This window comes from Ictidomys tridecemlineatus, chromosome 6, assembly GCF_052094955.1.
Source record: "Ictidomys tridecemlineatus isolate mIctTri1 chromosome 6, mIctTri1.hap1, whole genome shotgun sequence".
In the NCBI taxonomy this organism is placed as follows: domain Eukaryota; kingdom Metazoa; phylum Chordata; class Mammalia; order Rodentia; family Sciuridae; genus Ictidomys; species Ictidomys tridecemlineatus.
Window position 1 is genome coordinate 196,668,696 of NC_135482.1, and position 20,906 is coordinate 196,689,601.

Sequence of the window (20,906 nt, forward strand, 5' to 3'; positions counted from 1 at the left end):
CTGGCCTAACTCCAGCCTGTACGTGGCCACGTGTCCTGTGGCATCCCTCTGGACTCTGTCTCTGGAGACTAAAGGACACCGGGACCTGGGGACAGGTGTCCTGTGGAACACCCTCCCCTGGAGGAGGGAACCTTTGGCTGTCCAATGGTTCTAGGGCCAGCAATGTCCTCTCTTTCCCCACGTCACCCTGAAGCATAGACTCTTGCCCAGTGAGTAGGCTGAAGGCCTCGTAAGCTCTGAGGGTCAGGTGCAGGTGCCCAGGACATGTGTGCGCAGGGACACTGAGGAGAGAGGCTGGTTTTCAGTTGATCTGAAAACAGAAGTCAGTGTATTTCCTCTTAAGAAATGAAGAGATTATTTCTCCCCAGTATAAATCCAGAATTAAGAGTGGTCTTAGGTTGTGTGAAGATATCTGCGCTATCTGTAAATGTAGATGGATCGTGTGTATGTGTGTGTGTGTGTGTGTGTGTGTGTAAGACTGACAGACAGAGATCAGTAATAACTAAGGCAGTACAACATGGCATACAAGTATCTTTCAATCTGCTCAGGAAATGGATCATGGACCTCCCTACAGCTCCATATTTTGACAAACTTAAGCACTAAACACTTCTCTGCTTACTTGGGGAATATTATTAAAATGGCTAATCCAGAGCGTTAGGCTTTAGGGAGACTAAGCTGACACCTTCATCTGGAATAAAGCACTCATGACATCAACATCAATAGGAGACACCGGGTGGCCTTGCCCGGGCTTTGTTCTGCCGTTGCCAGTGACTCACCGCGTGCCCAGCTCTGCATCATACCTGTGTGGCATCCAGAGGCAGAACAGCAGGGAACAGCTTGTCCTGCGCACAATGCAGTGTCTGGCCGGTTTAAATGACTCCTGGTAAACAGACCAGCACACGGTGATGATGCATTATTTCTTTTTACTGTCTCTTCCATCAAATGCATCTGCTCAGTAAAATGATCCATGAGTTGAACCTGTAAGCCCTCACCACAGAATCCCTGCCTCCTGATAATGCAGAAAAGTGCATTAAAGAGAAAAAGAAGCCCCGAGTACTATGAACAGCAGAGGAGGCTTGTGAGTGACAGAGGAGGTGAGGCGGCAGGATGGCGGTATTGAGGGTAGTTCTGCCAGAATTCGGACATTTTCACCCACGACCTACAACAGACTGCATCTTATTCTTCACAGGAAGGATTGATTTAGTATGTTCTGCCCAACCTGGGCCCCTCCCTGTCTTGCTCTGGGCCAGGGTGCCCAGGGTGTCCCTCAGGCTGCAGGATCTCGGGGTGCACAGCTCCAGGGCGGTGCACCTGCTTCCTCAAGTCTGGGTGGGCCCTGAGGAGAGCGAATCTGCCTCAGTGAAAAGGAGCCCAGCAGGAACGGTCACAGCCAACGGCAGGAGGTAGGACCTGGGGACGGCTGGCCTGAAGTCACAGCCAGACCTCTGCTCAGGCCCCTGCTCCCTGTGATCACACACCATGCCAGATGTGCTTGACTCTGGTCTCTTTTGTGTCCTGTAAAAGTGATCCCTCAGCGCTGGTTTAGCTGACAGACACGCCCTTTCTCTTTTAAAATTGCTGTGAGGCCTCTGCAGTTCAAATCACTTCAAAATGGACAGGTCCTGCCACACTGCTTGCTTTGGTTCCAGGCCACACATCCTCCTCCCCGACTCACAGCAGACTGGCTCCATGTTGTTTACTTGACCGAGTTTTCTTAAATGCTTACAAGTGTGTTTGGCTTTGCATATGCCCAGGAAGCTGTCTGTCAATTGATGGGCATGACAGACCATGCCCTGGGCTTGCAGTGTGTCCAGTTCCACTCCCAGTGAACATCAGGTGGGCAGCGGGGAGAGTGCCCTCCACTCTTCTGGGACTTTGGATTTGTTTTATGATTCCTCCTTCATTGTTTCAAGTAGTAATTTTATTACTTGGCTATTTATTCTCTGCCTCACATAATGTAATGATTATTATAAGCACCTTTACTCTTAAGCATCGGCATGACTTCTAAGTTCACCTTCCCTAGACAAGGAGTTGTTTTTAATGTGTGAAGAATCCCCAGGATTATAAAAACCCTAAGAAAAGTGCTGATGAAAGTAAGCGCATTGCAGAACCTTAGCGTTTCATCGCCCTGCAGCTGAACGTGGCGTTCTATTTCAGATGATCACTATCGAACACGCTCCAGCATTTTAGAATTTAAATCAACCAAAACGCATTTTAAATCTTGATTTGCCTTCTTGGGCTTAATTGAATAATCATTGTTATTCTGTGTACTCCTGTTCAGTGTAGTATTAGTATTATGCATTCTGAACATCTATCATACACAATAGATTTTGTCTTTGTGCCTCACTCTGTCTTTCTGGCTGGTTTGTTTGATCTCGCTGTCTGGACAAGTCCTCTGCCTCCTTCATCTTTGAATCCCACTAAGCACAATTCTTGGCAGATACAGAAACTCAGCAGTCTTCATCTCCTGACTGAAGCTGTCCTTCTTAAAATTGAACAGTGAATACCAACAAAAACTCGAAGCAGTGTTTCTCACAAGCATACCTTTGCTCAGCTTATTTTAGTAAATCTCTAATTCACACAAGCAGCATAGACTGCTTACCTCTGTTCTAGCAATTTCCATCATCCAGGTTTTTTTTTTTTTTTTTGAATCCTCCCTAGTAGTGAGCAGCAGGAGGTGGGAACTGGGGAAGTGTGATTGGGATTAAATTAAATATTTCAAAGCAGAGTTAGTAAATTAAGGAAGAGGTGAGATGACCTGTCTCCTGGGTTAAGTATGTCCGGCCAGTGAAAGAAAGAAATATGCTGTCCTCACAGTGCAAGGGTATGAAAGGAGAGCATTTCCACGGATCCCCGTGGTTCAAACAGAAGCAGTGCAGGGTGGGGAGGAAATGAATGGATGGCTGAGAAAACGCTTTCCGTCCCTTGCTGCCTGAACCACAGCTTGTGAGATGGGGTGCATCCTGCCGGCAGGCCTGCTGCAAGCAGAATGCTGGGGAATGCCGTCCATGTTAAGTGCTTCAGCTCTCCTGGCCTGGGTGTCACCGGTGCAGTGAGGTGTGTATGGGTAACATCATCGATATTGTGAACGTCCACGTTGCCTGACCTTCTGGGGTGGATCTGGAGTCCTCTTTGCGTGAAATGTGTACTTGATTCCAGGGAGTGCTGATTTCAATGCCAGCAGACAGAGGTCTCCCATCTGAAGTTGGAGGTGTGGGGAGTGAGATGGATGTTGAGGCTGTTTGCCTTCAGTCAATCAGCTGACCCAGTTCTGAGTCAGAGCAATCAGCACGCACCCCACGTGGGGTCCACTGCACTCTGTGCGTCTGGCTCGTCTCCGCCTGGCTCCTCTCTCCCAATCACTGCATCTAGACTCTTGCTCCAAGCAGTGCATGGGATAGGAGCCTTGCATGGGTGACGAGGGGACCCTTATTCCTAAACACAGCCTCTCAGGACATCCCCCGCTCATGTGTCCGAGGGAGGCAGGTGAAATGCGCCCACGCAATGGTACTTGACACAGAAGACGGTGGCCCTCAGCCTTTGCCTTCCTTTGTGTCACTTAACTCCCCCTTTAAGTTTTGGATTCCCTAACACATCCAAAGTAAAGAGCTACTAATTTAAAACTTGGTGATTTTACAAGCTGCTGTTTTCATAACAGCTGAGGTTCATTGCTAACTCTGAAGTGTTTGATGTCTTAACTATAAATATTGAAATTATGAGAAGCAGAAGATTAGAGTAAGAGATGCCATCAGGGGTTGTTGTAATGTTTAAAGAGTCCACAAGACCGTGGATCAATTTACATGTATTTCTAAGGACATAAATGTTGTCTTACACGTTTGAAAATTGAAAATAAATTTGAAAATTGAAAGTACATTGTAGCATAAGAATGACTTTCTTTACAATTTTATGTTATTGAAATCTTAATAATTGGAATTGGTTTAGACAACTATAGTTTTTTCCTAAATAAGAGTCATATTGAGTAGTAGTAGTAGTAGAAAAAGTCATTGGGTAACTCAGTCTCTGGCCAGAAAATCATTGTATTTTCTAAGTATGTCAGAATATTAATTTCCAGGGTATATGAGGAGCAATTTTAAGCAATGTTAATTTGCTCTTCTGAGTTGACATACATGTTCCATCCTACTGGTCTGGAGGAGTCCAAATCCATCTTTTGTGAAACAGTCTTAAATATCTTGCTGTAATCCAGAGCCTTTTTGAGTGACTGGCAGCTTCGGCACATTCATGTTCAACTTGTATGGATTAGAATATCTCATCCTAACCTGAGGCACATCATTCTGACATTTCCTGATATTAAGTTTTCAGAACTTGTGACTTTCAGATAATTTTTCATTGTAAACGTACAGTGACATTTTGGTGGTATGCTGGTATTTTTCTAATGTAGGAGTGGTTTTGATCTAAAGGCACAATACAGGGCCAGGGCTGAGGCTCCTGGAGTGTGTGGGTGGGTGTGGGTGGATGGAGGTGAGAAGACCAGAAGCCTTCGGTGCGGCAGTGAGGTCAGGAAGCCGGCCTGCTGCTGGGGATCATGGAGGGAGGCGGCCCCAGGTCATGGAGAATGAAGACCTGCCCCCCAGGTAATTTCCACGCCGCGCAGCAGAAGAAAGACGTTTGCCCATTGATTGTGGGTATTTGAGTCCATGAAATTGGAAGAAAGGAGAGAGAAATGGGGTAGATGATAGAATGTTTTGAAAGGAAAATAAATTCTTTGGACTCACCTGAAGAAACAGGTTGTTTGAGCCAGGTACAGTGGAGCCCACCTGTAATCACAGTGACGTGGGAGGCTGAGGCAGTAGGGTTATAATTTAGAGGCCAATCTCAGCAACTTCTGGAGAAACTGACCCCAAAAAAAATGAAAGAAAAAATAATAAAGGATTGGGATGTAGCTCAGTGGTAAAGCACCCCTGGGTTCAACCCCCAAATCCTCATTATCAAAAAAAAATAAGAAGTGACTTCATATACCAACAGCCAGGTACTTTTCACACAGCGCCTATCCTTGAACACTGGCTGCCAGGTCCAGGGTGAGTCCCGGGTGAAACCCCGTTCAGCAGTGCAGCCCTGAGGGGTGCCTATCCGGAAATGGTGACGACTCTGAATCCACTGCCCTATGATTGCTACATGCTGCAGAAGTCCTGGCGTAGGTGGGGCCTCAGCCCATGTGTCAGATGTAAGGTGTGGGGGCCTGTCCTTCCTCAGTGTCTTGGACACTTCTGACAGCACTCGGCAGCTATGGCCTCTGAGGAGGGGCTCAGCACCTGTAGCACCCCCTGCTGGCCACAGCCTGCTGGTATATGCAGAGCGTGGGAGGTGGCCTGGTGTGAAGGGAGAAAGCTCAGCCCTCCCCAGGCCTTGATCAAGGGACCCCACCATCATCAAAGCCAGGCCAGCCCACAGATCCCGAGCACAGCCTGCTCTTTCTCCTTCACTGACCACTCCTCTAAGTATGGGCAGCTCTTCATGAGAGACTCCATGAGGAGGAAGCAGGGTCCTTCCTCTGGCAGAAGGAACCACGACTGGACATAAGTCCAGGTGGGTGTACAGCTGGCTTCAGCCCCCAACCTTGTCCAGGGCCAGAGAGCACAGCCATACCTCCTGTCCACCAGAGGTCACCCAGTCACTCCCTTTCAAGGAACACCGAATTGACCATAACAAGGTCAATTTACAGGATGGAGAGTTGAGGACCAGCTTCACCCGACGTTTTGGAGAAATGTTCTGTCTGATGGGAAAAATGCAGATAAATTCTTCTGGGAATGTCACAAGCCCCTAAGTCTGAATGTGAATCCTATTCTTTTCCTGGGGACCACTGGCAGGGCTTTCTCTTCCCAAACAAAATGGCACATGGCTAATAGACCAATATTTTCATTGGTGGAGATTTATGTATTTAAACCTGTGATTAATAAAAAGTCATATTGACCTTCCACTGGGAGGGATTCAAAATCAGCTAATATGTTCCAGGTTGTTCAATAACAATAAAGAAAAGAATTCTCTTTTGAGGAGCAGGGTGGGGTGCAGGGGCAAGGGCTTGCCCTGCTGTGGGCTTGGCACTCTGTGCTGGCCTCCTGTGTGCTGGCCTCCTGCGTGCTGGCCTCCTGGTTGGCCTGACCTGGTTTTTTTTTTTTTTTGCTTACATGTGAAACATCAAATAAAAGGCAGCTTTGCCACAGTGGAGAAGACGTTGTGCTTTTGTATTCACAGGGCAGGTAAAAACAGAGCAAAAGATAGTATTTAGAGTCTGTGGACAGGCTGTGCAGGTTTGTTTTTGAGGGAATAATATGATCATTTATTTCTGTTTGAGCCTCCAATCTCTGTGGACTGTGGGTATACATGCAGGCTGAACAACACCGAGTATACAGATGGCTGCTGCTGTTTTAATGTGCCCGGTACCACCCTGAGATGGTGTGGGCAGAGAGAGGACACAGGCCTTGAAATTTGATGACAGTCTTTTCTGCAAACCATCATTGTTTGTGCTTAATATTCACATCAGATCACCACTATCCTGAATTCCAAGTCCTCAGAGGGTGCCACAGGCTGTGCAGTAGCATTTTAATTTGCTCTTCTGCACTGTGTATAGAAGAGTCCCAGCGTGGACTCTTCAGCTAACAAGGCGAAGCTCTCCTGTGATTTACTGAATGACTTACTGTGATTTATCAACTCTACCCATATGTTCTTAGACAGCATAAGAAATGCATTCCAGAACCTGTTTACCTTACTACAAGCAAAGCACGTGCACACGTGCACACACACTTATACACACACACACACTCATACACACACACACACACATACATAGAGCCCACATGCACATGGGAATTATTTTGGCGATATAACTGACCTGCTTAGGATATCATCAGCATGCCCTTTGTTGTTAGGACAGTGAGCTAACTGGAATAATGGAATAGCTGATTATATATAGTGCATGGTCAACAATTGTAGTTGCTGGCTAACTTTAAGCAAATTTAACTTGTAATGAAAACATGTTCTTATTAGATGCCTAAGTAGAATTTCTCACAATTTTAACATGTATTCATCTATATTTTTTTTATTTTCCTGTAAGAGATAGCAAAAAGAAATGTTGGGTAAAGGTGTGCATATTTTTAATATTAATCTATAAAAATTACATTTGTAAACTTAGCTGAAAGAAAGCACCATCAGATTTCATGGTGAGAAAAGGGGGAACTGAGAAAACTACATAAAATCACATTAAACTAATGAGTGAGTTCATCAGGTCTAAGGAGACAAGCTTAGTGCACAGAATCAATTGCAAATATTAACTACTATGAATTAACATTGAACATGTGGAAATCAAACTTAAAAACATTATACCCTTCCCAGATCCTCCAAGAAAGTGAACTCTTCAGATATACACTTAGCAACATATTTACAGAATTTGTATGCTACAGATTACAAAAAAAATACTGATGAGCAAAATCAAAGAGACATACCATGTTCATGGATAGGAAAACTCAATATAGCAACAATGTCTGTATCCCCGAGATAATTTATAAAGTCAATGCCATTCCTATTGAAATCTTCACAATGTTAAGACACATAAATAATATTATTCTAAAATTTATGTGTAAAGACATAGGCCTGGAATAGCTAAAATAATCTTGAAAGAAGACTAAATCAGAGGAATCAGTCTATCCATGTTAAGATGTATCATGTGGCTACAGTGATTGCATGCTATTGGTAGGCAGACAGACACACGCATAAGGAGAGTAGGACAGAGACTGCAGAAATGGACTCACACAAATATTGCCCACTTGATTTTTGACAAGTGCAGAGCAATCCGCGTAAGGAAAGAGAGCTTTTGGCAGAAGGTGCTGGCTCAGTTGCACATCTATGGCCAAAATAGAAACAGGACAGAAATAACAAAAGCAAAGCAAAACAAAACAAAACAAAACAAAACCTCACACCTTATACAAAAAATTGGAATATATCATGGACTTACAGGTAAAGCATAATGCTCTACAATTTTTACAGACAGGAAGAAGGGAATCTTTGGGATCTAGGACAAGGCAAGAACTTGACACCAAACATAAGAACCCTACCAGAAAAAAATGGATAGATTGTATTACATAATATAAAGCCTTTATTCTTCAGAAAACTCCATTAAGAGGATTAAAAGACGAGCTGTATCCTGGGAGAAAATATTGCGAACCACATATTTAACAAAGGACAGAGGTTTAAGATGGAAAAAGAAGTCTCCAAAATCAACAGCAGGAAAAACACCATTTTAAAACCATGAGCAAATGACCTGAAGACAAGAAGAGGTATTTCACAAAGGGGGATGCGGAGGCCACACACGCACACGAGAGGGGACACGGAGGCCTCACGCACATAAGAGAAGGGCATGCTAAGCCAGTGACATCCCCACACACCCACCAGAGTGGCTGATGTGACTGTGGTTCCTGGCGAGGCTGTGGGGAAACTGCAGCCCTCTGCATTGCTGATGGACACAGGGGAGAGCAGCCACGCTGGACAGGAGTTTGGATTCCTCATAAAACTGTGCAGCCACCACATGAGCCAGCTCTCACTGCGCACCCCCCCCCCAGCATTTGTCCCAGAGAAATAACGTTGTGTTTGCACAAACACCTGTGCATGCATGTCCATTGTGGCTTTATTATAACAGCCTCAAACTAGAGACAAGCCTGATGTCCCCAGAGGCCAAACAGTTACACTAAAACGTCCACTCTGCAGCAGGCTGCCCAGGGAAGCACTTGGTTCACACAACCGCCTGGGCAAGTCTCCAAGGGACTGTGTTCCCATTTTTGTGAAATTCATACTTTTATAAGTCTTTTTATTTCTTCTTCTATGTAATATCCATTGGTTTTTAGAAGAATTTATTAATGTGAATAAGACCAAAAAGTTTTTAAAAGGCTCATGTGCACTCTGTTGGTTTTCTTGGGACTCTTTTAACTAGTTCATGGAGAGACACAAACATCAGAGCTCCGTGACGTAGGGTGGACTCGGGAACAGTACAACTGTGCACAGTCACAGAGGTAGCAGAGACCTGGGTGGTGCTGGGGCCTGTGTATAATTTTTTCATGACATTCACATTTTAAAATACAATTTTAGGCTGATAATTAAGACATGTATTTCAGTTGAAATCATCTCAAATGCTATGAGCAGCAGAAAAAATTTCATTTTTTAATATTTTTTCTTTTGTACCAGGAACTGAATCCAGGGGCACTTCACCACGGAGCCACATCCCTAGCCCTTTTTAATTTTTTTTTTTAATTTTGAGAAAGGGTTTCTCTAAGGTGTTTAAGGCCTTGCAAAGTTGCTGACGCTGGCTTTGAACTTGTGATCTTCTTTCCTCAGCCTCCTGAACCACTGGGACTATAGGTGTGCAGCATGTTGCCTAAAAAGACGTTTGTTTTTTTCTTTTTATCATCATTATGCCAACCAGTTTTCCTGCTGCAGAGGAAGGTGCTTCACCCCATATGAAAACATCCTTCCTTCCGTAGGCAAACCCTCTTTGCCTGTTCTCCTTCTGGTCCACTTCATGCCCAGAGCCTGCCTGTAACTGCAGCATTGACTTCGCGTGGCTGCTCCTCCCAGAACCAGGAACACGTCTGCTGTGGTCCTCGTGCCCCACATAGGACAGGGCACAGCCGCTGCTCCTCCTGTACCACAATGCAGGAGCAGTTTCGGGTGACCCTGGAGGGAGCCCAGGAGGAGCATGCTGGGTTATTTCTTAGGGAATTGCAGAGGAACGGTGGCCGTTGAACTTTTAACTCCACAGTTAGAGGAGCCAGTTGCTCTGTGATCACCCCCAATACGATGTTAACCTACACAGTGATCAAGGGTGGCATCAGGCAGAGGCATGGAAGAAGCCTCCCTTTGACGCGTTGTGTCTGAGGTGGCATTGTGGAAACATGGTGTTTGGCTCAGAAACGGCCAGATCTGAATGTGGGTAGCTGTAGGGAGCAGATGGAGTGCTTTATCCCCTCAGAGGTATCACCGTTGAGTGTGTGTGTTTGAGTATGAGTGTGCATGAATGTGTGTGTGTGAGTGCAAGTAGGAGTGTGAGTGAGAGTGTGACATGGGCACAAGTGTGTTTTAGTGTTCGAGCAACAGAAGAGCATGTGAGTGTGAATGTGTGTGAGTGAATGTGTATGAGAGAGAGTGTTTGGATGTGTGCATGGTTGTGTGTGTGCATGAGTGTGTTAGTGGAAAAATGTATAAGTGTGCATAAGCACGAGTGTGAGTGTGCCTATGAGTGCATGTTTGTGTCAATGTCTGAGAGTATATGAGTGTGAATTGCATGTTTTTGTATGTCAGGGTGTACATGAGTATGTGTGCATCAATGTTTGAGAGTGAGTTTGGGTGTAAGCATGTGCTTACACATCAATGTGCATGTAAATGCAAATATGTGTGGGTATGGGCTGGGGATGTAGCTCAAGTGGTAGCGTGCTCGCCTGACATGCGTGCGGCCTGGGTTCAATCCTCAGCACCGCATACAAAGATGTTGTGTCCGCCGTAACTAAAAAATAAATATTAAAATTCTCTCTCTCTCTCTCTCTCTCTCTCTCTCTCTCTCTCTTAAAAATATATATATATGTGTGGGTATGTGTGTACGTGTGTGTATGTGTGAAAACGTTTGTGTTTTGTATCCATGAGTGTGTCAGAGTATGTGAGTATCTGTGAGTGTATTAGAATGTATGACTTTGTGTGCATGACTATGAGTGTTAGTGTCCAGTCTGCATGTGCTTCTGTCTCAGCTGGTGCACACAAGTCTGTCCCAACCCCACCTAGCCATCAGCCTGTTTCCTCCGAGGTCCCCCGTGCCTCCCCACAGTCCACTTACATGGCTTTAATCCCCGGCATGAGGATGGTTTCCAGGTTAGATTTTCTAGTCTTTTCTTAATTCTAGGCTCTTATATCTGTTATATCTTGGGCTCCACTTGAGCTTGAACTTCAATGCGACTGATAGAAAGTATGAGACTTTCCTCTCTCAGGAGCATACCTGCAATAGAGAATGCGCTCTGGTTGATGGGCCCTGATCCCAGCAGTTTCCCCAGACAGAGGCTTGGAAAGCACCATTCGTTCCTGTTCTGCGGCCCTGTGCACAGACCACGGCTCCTCCTGACTGTTTCTGCCTGGCTCCCTGCTCTGTGCTCACCAGGGTTGGTCACACCTGGATCACCTGCTACCCTTAGTTGTCTCATCTCTTTCCAGGTGACCTCCCACCAGTGTGCAAGAACACTCCTGACACTCCAAGCTGGTTGTGCCTCTTTTCTGTCCCATCCCTCCGGAACCTGCCCGAGACTCTTGTGCAGGGTGTACAAAGCTCTGGCGCTTCTCCAACCTAGCAGCCCCTGGCCACCGCTCCTTAGAGTGCATGTACAGACTCTGTGCTCCTCATGCACCACGCTGCACAACGCTGTGTGTCTTCATACTGTTGTATCCCGGGTCAGCCTTACGGCCTCTGTGCTTGGCCAGTCTTGCTCATGTGCTGCTCTTTGGAACCAGAGCCCACTCCTCCAAAGCTTTTCCTCCTTGTCCACATCTGGGTACTGCTGCCTCCCTACGCTCATGCACTGTGCTGTCCTCCTTTTCCCCACCTGCCCACCGCCATCTTTGCTGCCCCTGGGTATGTTGTGTTTCACAGTTGAGGTCCAGGAAGGATTCCTTCACCTCCATGTAGTCCTCAGCTGCCTGCTGTTTCCTGTATTTGGTAGGTGATTCATGTGTTTGTTGAATGAAAAGAATAAATTAATGAATTAATCAATTACCTTATAATTAAAAGGTACCGACAAGAAGAAACGATGTGAGTGTAAGTTAGTCTCTTTAATGCACACATTAATTACAATGCATATGATAGTGCCTGCCGGATTCTATATGAAGTGCACTGAGTACTTGGAACTTTCTCCTTTCACAAGGCTGGGTGCAGCTAAGGTGAGAGGCACGTCACGTGGTGCAGTTATGTTCTAGTATAGCCAGAATGGGGTCTCTTCCTTTCCTGAAACAGTATGTGCTGTTACGTACTGAAAGCTTTGTAAACACGCCAGGACACAATGTCCAGGCGATTTCCATTATTATGGAGACCAAATATGGCTGAAGTGTCTTCCAACCACTCGGGTTTCACTCCGGGCCAAGCCCTAAAGCCATGTCTTTGTCCCAACAGGTACTTGAACCAGACCACACGGGAAGATGTGTCCACAGCAGAGCGCTCTCTGAACAGGGAGAAGTTCGCGGTTTTGAAACAAGCTCTGAATGTTGTCGGCTTCAGCGCTGTGGTGAGTGCTACTGTGTTTCACGGAGTGAACCTCCCTCCACAGCCCAGGGGTCCACTCAGGCATTTCTCGACCCCGCTAGGTTCCAGATATTGCTGCAGACACCAGTGGCCTAGCAGAGCGCAGATTCTCCTGCCCCCAGCGCTCACTAGAGGGTCAGGAGACAAAGAGGACGTGGATGGTGGCAGGGACTAGGAGCCGTGGACAGAGTGGGACAGGAGAGGGCACACTGTCAAGATGGTGGCCAAGGAGCCCTGTCCATGTCCAGAACAGACCCAGCATCCCTGCCTGCCAGCCTACCCAGGAACTGTGGATTGAGCAGCTGCCCACTGCTCAGAATCACTGAGGAGCAATGTGAGCACTTTAGAATAAATGTCTCCTCAGGCAACAGAAAACTTTATTCTTAAATACCAAGTCGAAGAGCTGCCCATTTTCACGGAAAAGCCGCAGCCTGCCACATCAGTGCTGGTGTCCCCGTTGGTGGGCACAGTGTGGTGGCTGTGAGCCTGTGTGGCTGTAGGGTGCTTGAAGTGAGGTCAAGGAGGTGAAGAATGGGACTCTAAGTGATTCCTTCTTTTAACTAATTCAAGTGAAAGAACCGTAGGTGGTTGGTGGTCCCTGACCTCTGCTTCCTGGGCGTGTTTTCTGCATGCCCGTATGTGACACTGTTTTGGATTTTGGCCACATCCTCAGAAACGAGGAGCGTGAGGTTGCTGGGGTATGCCAGGAGTCCCCCGATTTCGTCACCCACGTAAATGCCATCTGTCTGTCTGAAGCCAGTGTGTCCACTCATGCGGGCCTGTCTTCCCCTGACCACAGGTGTGGCTGATGGGTGGTGTGGGAGGGGGCGGGAGAGCACCCGGGAAGGGCCAGGAGTGGACTGTGGAATCCATGCGGGCTCCTGGCCCGGCCCACCTGCTCACCACAGAGACGGGCTGAGCTGAGTGTCTGTCTGGGTGGAGCTGGCCGGCAGTGCCACGGTCAGGCCGCGTGGCCCTCTGCCCTCCTCTGCAGTCTGCCTTCCCTGGCTCCAGCCGCTCGCACGGCCCTGTCCTCTGGCTGCTGCTGCTGTTTTGTTTCCTTCCCTTCGTGCTGGAGATGCCCACCTCCCCTACAGGAAAAAGGGGCACAGAGAGGGGCAGGGAGCCCTTCTACCTAAAGACCAGTTGCTTGGAAACAGGGCTTTGAAACTCCGTGATTGATCCTCAAAGGCAGGGCAGGCAAAATGCACCCGCTGGCCCAGGTAGCTAGTGGAGAATCGGGCAGCCTTTTTGGTAAAAGACATGTATATTTTAACAAAAGACATGAAATGTACCTCTTCATCGTGATCCTTTAAAGTGACTTAAATGGGGACAGTTATTTCACTTAGGAGGGATATCTAATTTCCCTTACCAGCCAAAGGACAGTGTTTCTGGGCTGAGCACCTGGGGTCAAAATGTGTCAGGCACCATGGGCCCCAGAGTTTTGTGCATAGAGACGCCTCCACCTCCGCCCTGTGTCCCCAGTGGCCGCTGGGCAGCAGGGGACCATTACTGAACACAGACACAGCCTAGCAGCCCCCCACCCCAGAGGACCTGATGTCTCCCTCTGTCTCGGAACTCACCACCTCACAGTGGGCACCACAGGTGGCACCCACAGCTCTGTCTCCACCCTGAAGGGAAAGACCCTTGAGGACAGTGCACATTCTTCTTGTCTGTCGATCCAGAGGCGTCCACTCTGCAGGCTCCAGGACACTAATGAAGAGTTATTAGAATTGCTGAAAAGGGAAACCACTGTCCGAGAGTCTCATGGGCTGGGAAATGCTATTCTATGAAGCAAGATGGATTAAATTGGACACCCTGAGTTGGGTTTAGGATCAGCAAACATGTTTTTGAGTGACGCCGCGATCACAGAGTGGTCATCCTGGAGAGTATCAAGGTCACCTCTCCCCATGCTCTCGTGCTCCAGATGATTCTGAAATCATGGCTTTCCATGAAAACGGAGCGTTTTGGAGGAAAGTCACGGAACCCCAGGGATGCTGCTGCTTTGATCTGTGTTTGTAGGTCAAATGAGATTGTGGGTAGGACGCCCTCCACATGGGCGTGGCCAGGGCTTACTCCTGAATTAGGGAACTGAGAGCTAAGGGGCCCTGGCCTCGGCCCTGGCTCAGCCTCTTCCACTGTGGACAGCATCGTGCTAAAGACTGGGTGCTCTAGGGAAGCATCGCTTACCGCAGCTCTTTCTTGATTTTCCATTCTTGCCACAAATCGCCTTTCCTCACTCAACCCCAGGTGTCCGTCTGCCTTCTGCAGAGGGGGGTTCCCAGAGCTCCCCTCAGCACACTCTCTCTTCCTGAGCGTCCTGCTCAGGCAGTTGGGGCCCACGTCTGTCTGTTCCCTGGTTTTCCTTAAGATGCCTGGAAACACAACTAGCCACTTGTTTCTCTAGCTCTGTAACCACCACCTCCGTTTGTGTCACGGGGAGGGAAGGAGGAACGGCTGCCGCAGAGTGGGCTCCTGAGGAGGGCAGCCACAGTGCTGCCCAGCGGGGCCCCCTGGCCTTGGCAGGCCGGAGTCGGCCTTAGAGGACCCGAGCGACCTCACAAGGGACGCCCAGCCAGTCAGACCGCAGTACAGACCATTCGTGTCTGGGTGTGAGGGTTATCAAAACCCCTCGATTTACATCAGAAGAGCACTTTCTCGCTGTCTTCTGTCTGAGGAACAGAAACATTGATTTAGAGGAAATGTGCCTTGAGCCATGAGATTGTGATTTTGAGGCAGACATGGGTGGTTCTTTCACCAAACATTTAGAATCTGAAGCCACAACCCTATGAACAAGGGCCACACCCCTTTGTACCCTCTGAGACTTTTAAAGGATCTCTGTTTCAGTCTTTCCTCTAAGCAAGACTGTTGATGCTCTCTATTTGTAAACTGCGCAGGAGGTGGAGAACCTATTTGCTATTCTAGCAGCAATATTGCACCTTGGAGACATCCAGTTCACCGCGCTGACGGACGCTCACTCTGCCTTTGTCTCTGACCTCCAGCTTCTAGAACAAGGTCAGTGGAGTGGTGGGCAGGAACCTCACTGCTGTGCAGTTTTGCCGAGCTGCCAGTAGATGGAGACACAGTACAGAAAAGCCCGGGGCACAGGCCCTTCTCAGGAGTAGGGCTCAATGTGGGGAGCATCTACTTTGCTTTATGAGTGGCCTGGCTCTGAGGGCCAGTGGGTGCTGCAGGGCTCTCTTCCAGCAGCTCTGCTTCTTCCGCACTTACTTGAGTTTACTTTTTATTGTTCTTAAGTGTTCTCTGCCTCTAGCCATGGCACCCAGTTTATATGGGGGAGATGTTGGTAGCTAAACATTTTAAACAAGATGTAGCAGCTTCCCTTCAAATGCTATCTTTTCTGCAATATATGTTTTTGGCAACTTTGTCTTAGTATGAGACCTTGCCAGAAATTTCTCTCATCTTTGAAATGACCTTTCTAGTCACCCCCACTTAAAAAAATTACTGTAAAACTAAAGGAGCCCATCTTCACGACATCAAAGTGATCTAGTGAAGAATATGGAGAAAACAATGCATCACTGTCTGTGAGAACAGCAGTGCCCCCAGACCTGTTATGATTTCGTGCGCAGAGCCACAAAAACTTAGTGACGAGTTGATTCCTTTAAGATGTTTCTCTGGTTGAATTTGGCAATTACAGTAGTAGTTACTTTTCTTTGATACATGTGTTCTCATGTGTCTATGTAAAGATGTCCTATATATATAAATGTTCTGAGTATCAAACGTACACTAACTTGAGCTTTATAATACTGCTTCAATTTCAGTGGCTGGAATGTTACAAGTGTCCACAGACGAGTTGGCCTCTGCCTTGACCACGGACATCCAGTATCTTAAAGGTAAAGTTCTCTGTACTTGGACTTTCATCCTGGTGCAATTCCTGGTCTTCTTTCAAACAGAGAGCCCAAATACAGCTTGGGCTGTGCCCCTTGGGTGCAGCGGAACCTGGGATTGGGTGCCTGTTTGGCCTCTGGACGTGACTGCATTGTAAACCCTGGGCTCCCGGGAGAGAGCACAGGGTCACCCCTTCTGGTCAATCCATCAGCTTAGAAAGACAATGCTGTCAGCCCAAAAGGATTGATCCCCATCAAATGTGGACCCCTGCATGTGTGAGGTCACACTGCCCTCCTAAGTGGGGACTCCCTTTCCTTCACCTCCTGGGCCATACATGGCTGCCCTTTACTGGGCATTGATGGCCATAGCATGGTGCCAAGTGCTTCTCCGAGATCATCACAGATGGGCATAACTGTTTCCATTTTAACTACAGATGATGGGAATAAGATTCAAAGAAGTTAAATAGCTTTGAATACCAAATTGATAGTGAATGAACGCTAGGGTGAGGACCTCAGCCTCCTTAGCTCCCAGATGGCTGTTGAGAGCTCTCTGCTGCCTGGGCTCCGCTCATAGGCCAGGAGTCCACCCTCCTGCCTGGGCCTCCGCTCATAGGCCAGGAGCCCACCCTCCTGCCTGGGCCTCCGCTCATAGGCCAGGAGTCCACCCTCCTGCCTGGGCCTCCGCTCATAGGCCAGGAGCCCACCCTCCTGCCTGGGCCTCCGCTCATAGGCCAGGAGCCCACCCTCCTGCCTGGGCCTCCGCTCATAGGCCAGGAGCCCACCCTCCTGCCTGGGCCTCCGCTCATAGGCCAGGAGCCCACCCTCCTGCCTGGGCCTCCGCTCATAGGCCAGGAGCCCACCCTCCTGCCTGGGCCTCCGCTCATAGGCCAGGAGCCCACCCTCCTGCCTGGGAGCTGGTTAGTCAAGGCCTCAGTCAAGGCCTGCTTTCCTGGCCATTTCTTGGTTTCCCATGAAGCCTCTGGGGCCCAGGCTCCTGGCCCAGCGGAGCCCTGCCGTCACACCTCCTATTCTTTGTGTTTTAGGGGACTTGATAATACGACGACACACTATACAGATTGCTGAGTTTTACCGTGACCTCCTGGCCAAGTCCCTGTACGGCCGCCTGTTTGGCTTCCTGGTGAACACCGTGAACTGTTGCCTGCACAGTCCAGAGGAGCAGGAGCACAGAAGGTAGGTACCAGGCGGCCACCCGCTCTGCTCCTGCTGCAGGAGACTGCCAGGCTCTGCGGTGACAGATGCTCCCTGGTACAGTGTGCCAGTTCCTTCTAACAAGTCCCTTTACTTGAAGGTCTTAGGGATTGTTCTTCAGAGGTGCGGACCCCCTTCCCACCCACACACCTGTTGAAGGGCTGAGTCACCTGGTAGACACAGGTGTGCCCACGTACTCTCTGGAGTGAAGGTACACAGGCCTTTTGCTCCAAGAAATGTCAAGGTTCTGTGAACCTAGGAGACCGTCTCAGGGCACCGGCAGCTCTGGTGTGTGGGCAGTCCAGATCTCTCCCAGAACTCTTCAGTGGTGTGCGTGATTCCTCCTCTTCTTTCTCCACTTGGATTATTTGACAAGGGTCTCTGAGGTAACCATCTTGGCTCATGCCCCTAATCATCTTTAAGCAGAGGCTTTTCAAGGCCATTTGATCATCTAAAAAATTATAGATTTCCATGGCATCTCGTCAATAGAAGACTTTGTTACTATCCTTGCCACCGATAATGACCTTGAGCAAACAATTAAAAGGAGAATTACATCAAGCAGTCTTCACAGTGTGCTTGTCTTTGAATGAAACCCTCTGAGAATTTTCTTTTTGTCCACATAGGCTTCTTTACCAAATTCCTGACCACTGCTGCCTTCACAGGTTTCTTGGAAACCATTAAAACAACAACATATTAATGGGAAAGTTCTCAAGTAAATGTGGATATCTCAAAAAAGGTTTCAAGTTCAAGGGGATACCACATTCTTATTAAAATGTGCACATTTAAAATCCCACTGCACATTGATCAGTGTATTCAATACATGGCCTGTGGTTTAGGGTAGCTGTGGAATAATCTACATTTCAGCAGAAATACCCTAGTGTTCTGTGTGATGAGGCCTCCAAAGTTTGCTGTTATTTCAGTTATTTGTGATTTTCCTTTATGATGATTATTCATAGAATGTTACTTATGTGCTAAATTTGCCAAATGAAACTTGCATAAAATTATTGGCAGCCTTGCTGAAGTTGTCATTGGTAAATTAATATGAAATTATTATATAAATGCAGCTGTACATAGAAACTTCCATAAAATTTCCATTTGACATTTAAATTTTACAGAGCCTTGCATTTATGTAATTAGAAATATTTATACATGGTCTAGACATTTGAACAAGTACGTGCATGCATACGCACCTCCTGAAATGTAAATATAAATGAAGAAAAGCATGATTTCCCTTCAGTGGGAAATTTGCTAAACCGAAAGGAATGAGTGCAGGAATTAATGGGAAAATATAAGTAAACGAACATCTGCTGTGTGTAACTTCTTAGAGGGAATTCTGGTTGGAGTCATGACTCCTATTTTCCCCATTCTTCCTCTTCTGTGGGTCGCCCAAACTTGGATCTGTATCCACAAATAATGCAAGGAAAGATTGTGTTTGTAGTATTCCTAACTCTCAGAGATTCAGGGGAAGCTTGAGGTTTTGCAAATGTACAGATCCACTTTTAAGTCACAGAAAGTCTCAAAAATTTGGGTAACTTTAGACTTTTATTGTTTATCCATCTCTTGAAATTTTGTGATCATGTCAGAAAAGATAATCAATTTAAAAACGTTAACCCCCATGGCTGAAGTTGGCAGGCATGTTGGAATCGATGGCGCAGGCATTTCTATACTCTATCGGCAAATTTTCAAGAGAGAATCCACATAAAGAGGATCTGTTCTAATAAGTAACAAAGGGAAAACAAGTGGGACCAGCTGTCTTCTCTTGGAGGGTAACCCACTTCCTGGGTCACAGCAAAACAGGTAGAAGGTGAATGATACATTACATTTCAAACAGTTGTCCTTCTCCCCCTCGATTCCCAGTAGGTTTCTTTCTAAGTGGGAACCCTGGGGGTAGCCCAGGTGAAGTGTGTTGAGCAGTTGATGAAGAGGAGGGAGTGGTTCCACTGTTGTGGCCGGGCCTTGGCGTCTGGGCAGCTACCTGTCCCGGACTCTGCACACGGGGCCACCTGGCCAGCAGCCACTGTTCAAGGGCCATGTTTAGTGGTCTCATGATTCAAGAATCGAAACACACGGACATTCATTAGGTCTAATTCAAAATGATTTAGCCCAAGAAGGCAGAAAGACATCCTAATGATAGCAATAAGAACAGCAACAGGGCTGGAGATGTGGCTCAGGCAGTAGTGTGCTCGCCTGGCATGCGTGCGGCCCGGGTTCGATCCTCAGCACCACATACCAACAAAGATGTTGTGTCCACTGAGAACTAAAAATAAATATTAAAAAAAAAATTCTCTCTCTCTCTCTCTCTTTCTCTCTCTCTCTCTCTCTCTCTCTCTCTCTCTCTCTCTCTCTCGCCCCTCTCTCACTCTCTCTTTAAAAAAAAAAAAAAAAAAGAACAGCAACAGACAGACCATATATTTTATTTCTTTAACACTTCATTGTTGACAAATATAAATTACCTTCAGGAGGTTTCCTGTTAAACGGCCAAACATGACCTCTTACTGTTGAGGAAGCCACAATGCGAGGAAATTGTGGGGGGAGCTTCTGCCTGCCTCCTGCCCTCTTCCCAGCGCCCTGCCTCTGAGAAGCCCACTTTAGAACCCCAGCAGCAGTGAGCTGGCCATCGCCCACACTGTAACGCTCGGAGACAGAGGAGGTCATGTATCATTTAGCTTTTCATGAGAATGTCATCGCTATAAAACTCGCTATTGCAACCCAGGGTGATGCACACAGGCCCCCTTATTAGAAACTTAGAATTCTTCATATGTCTTCAGACACCAAACCTGCATTGATTTCAACTCATTTGCTTCATTAGTTCTGAATAAAAAAATAGAGATATACATATATTCACATATGTAATTATATATAATAACTTTAATACACTACAATATATATCTTGGATATCCATACTATATTCATATTTATATTTTATTATATTTGTTATTTAATGTAAATAAGTACATGGTATACATATTTAAGGGTGTAGTATACATATCTAAGAAATATAACCTACAGAGCATTCCCCCATTTAGTGTAAGTAACACCTTAAGAATAAATAGATTGAATTTAGCAATACGTGAATTTGAAGATACAACTCAGCAACATGGCAGAGGGGTATTGAAGATACTGCTTTCATCGATTTGGTTTTGTCTGCATGATTGAAATCCACATTTTTGGCCAGCACCATTTGACATGTCAATACAGTATAGTAAGTAAATTGAGTTTTAAACATATACATAGATGTGGTTTTGCTTTCCGTTTAGCTCTCAGTTTCTGAAGGCTTCTTGTACTACTTCTTGCCATGTCCTTGACAGGAGCACTTCAGAGCCTTGTTATTAACTGCGTGAGCTTGGAGCAGTCATCCACCAGGCTGATAGCTCTGATAGCTCATGTGTTGCTCGGGGTAATTTGGAGGTTAAAGAGACTGTGCACATGAAATGGCTATCACAGTACAGACAGTGGTGGCCGTGGCTGGTAGGGGGACTTCCTGGTTATGTTCCTTGTTTATGAAGGAGGAAAGGTTTTAAAAAACACAGATGGCGCAGAGGGAAGCCCGAGGTACCGTCCAGTCTCTTCCT

At 46.9% G+C, this 20,906-nt stretch overlaps 1 protein-coding gene across 4 annotated transcripts in view; it reads left to right on the forward strand.

Annotated features, from left to right (window-relative positions):
* Myo16 (myosin XVI) overlaps positions 1-20,906 on the forward strand; it is a 524,759-nt gene that overhangs the window by 319,093 nt on the left and 184,760 nt on the right. For all 4 annotated transcript variants that reach the window (XM_078016333.1, XM_078016334.1, XM_078016331.1 and 1 more), the window contains exons 17-20: positions 12,149-12,260; positions 15,175-15,292; positions 16,060-16,131; positions 17,169-17,316. In XM_078016333.1, coding sequence (XP_077872459.1) covers positions 12,149-12,260; positions 15,175-15,292; positions 16,060-16,131; positions 17,169-17,316 — 450 coding nt within the window. The remainder of the gene's footprint in view (positions 1-12,148; positions 12,261-15,174; positions 15,293-16,059; positions 16,132-17,168; positions 17,317-20,906) is intronic.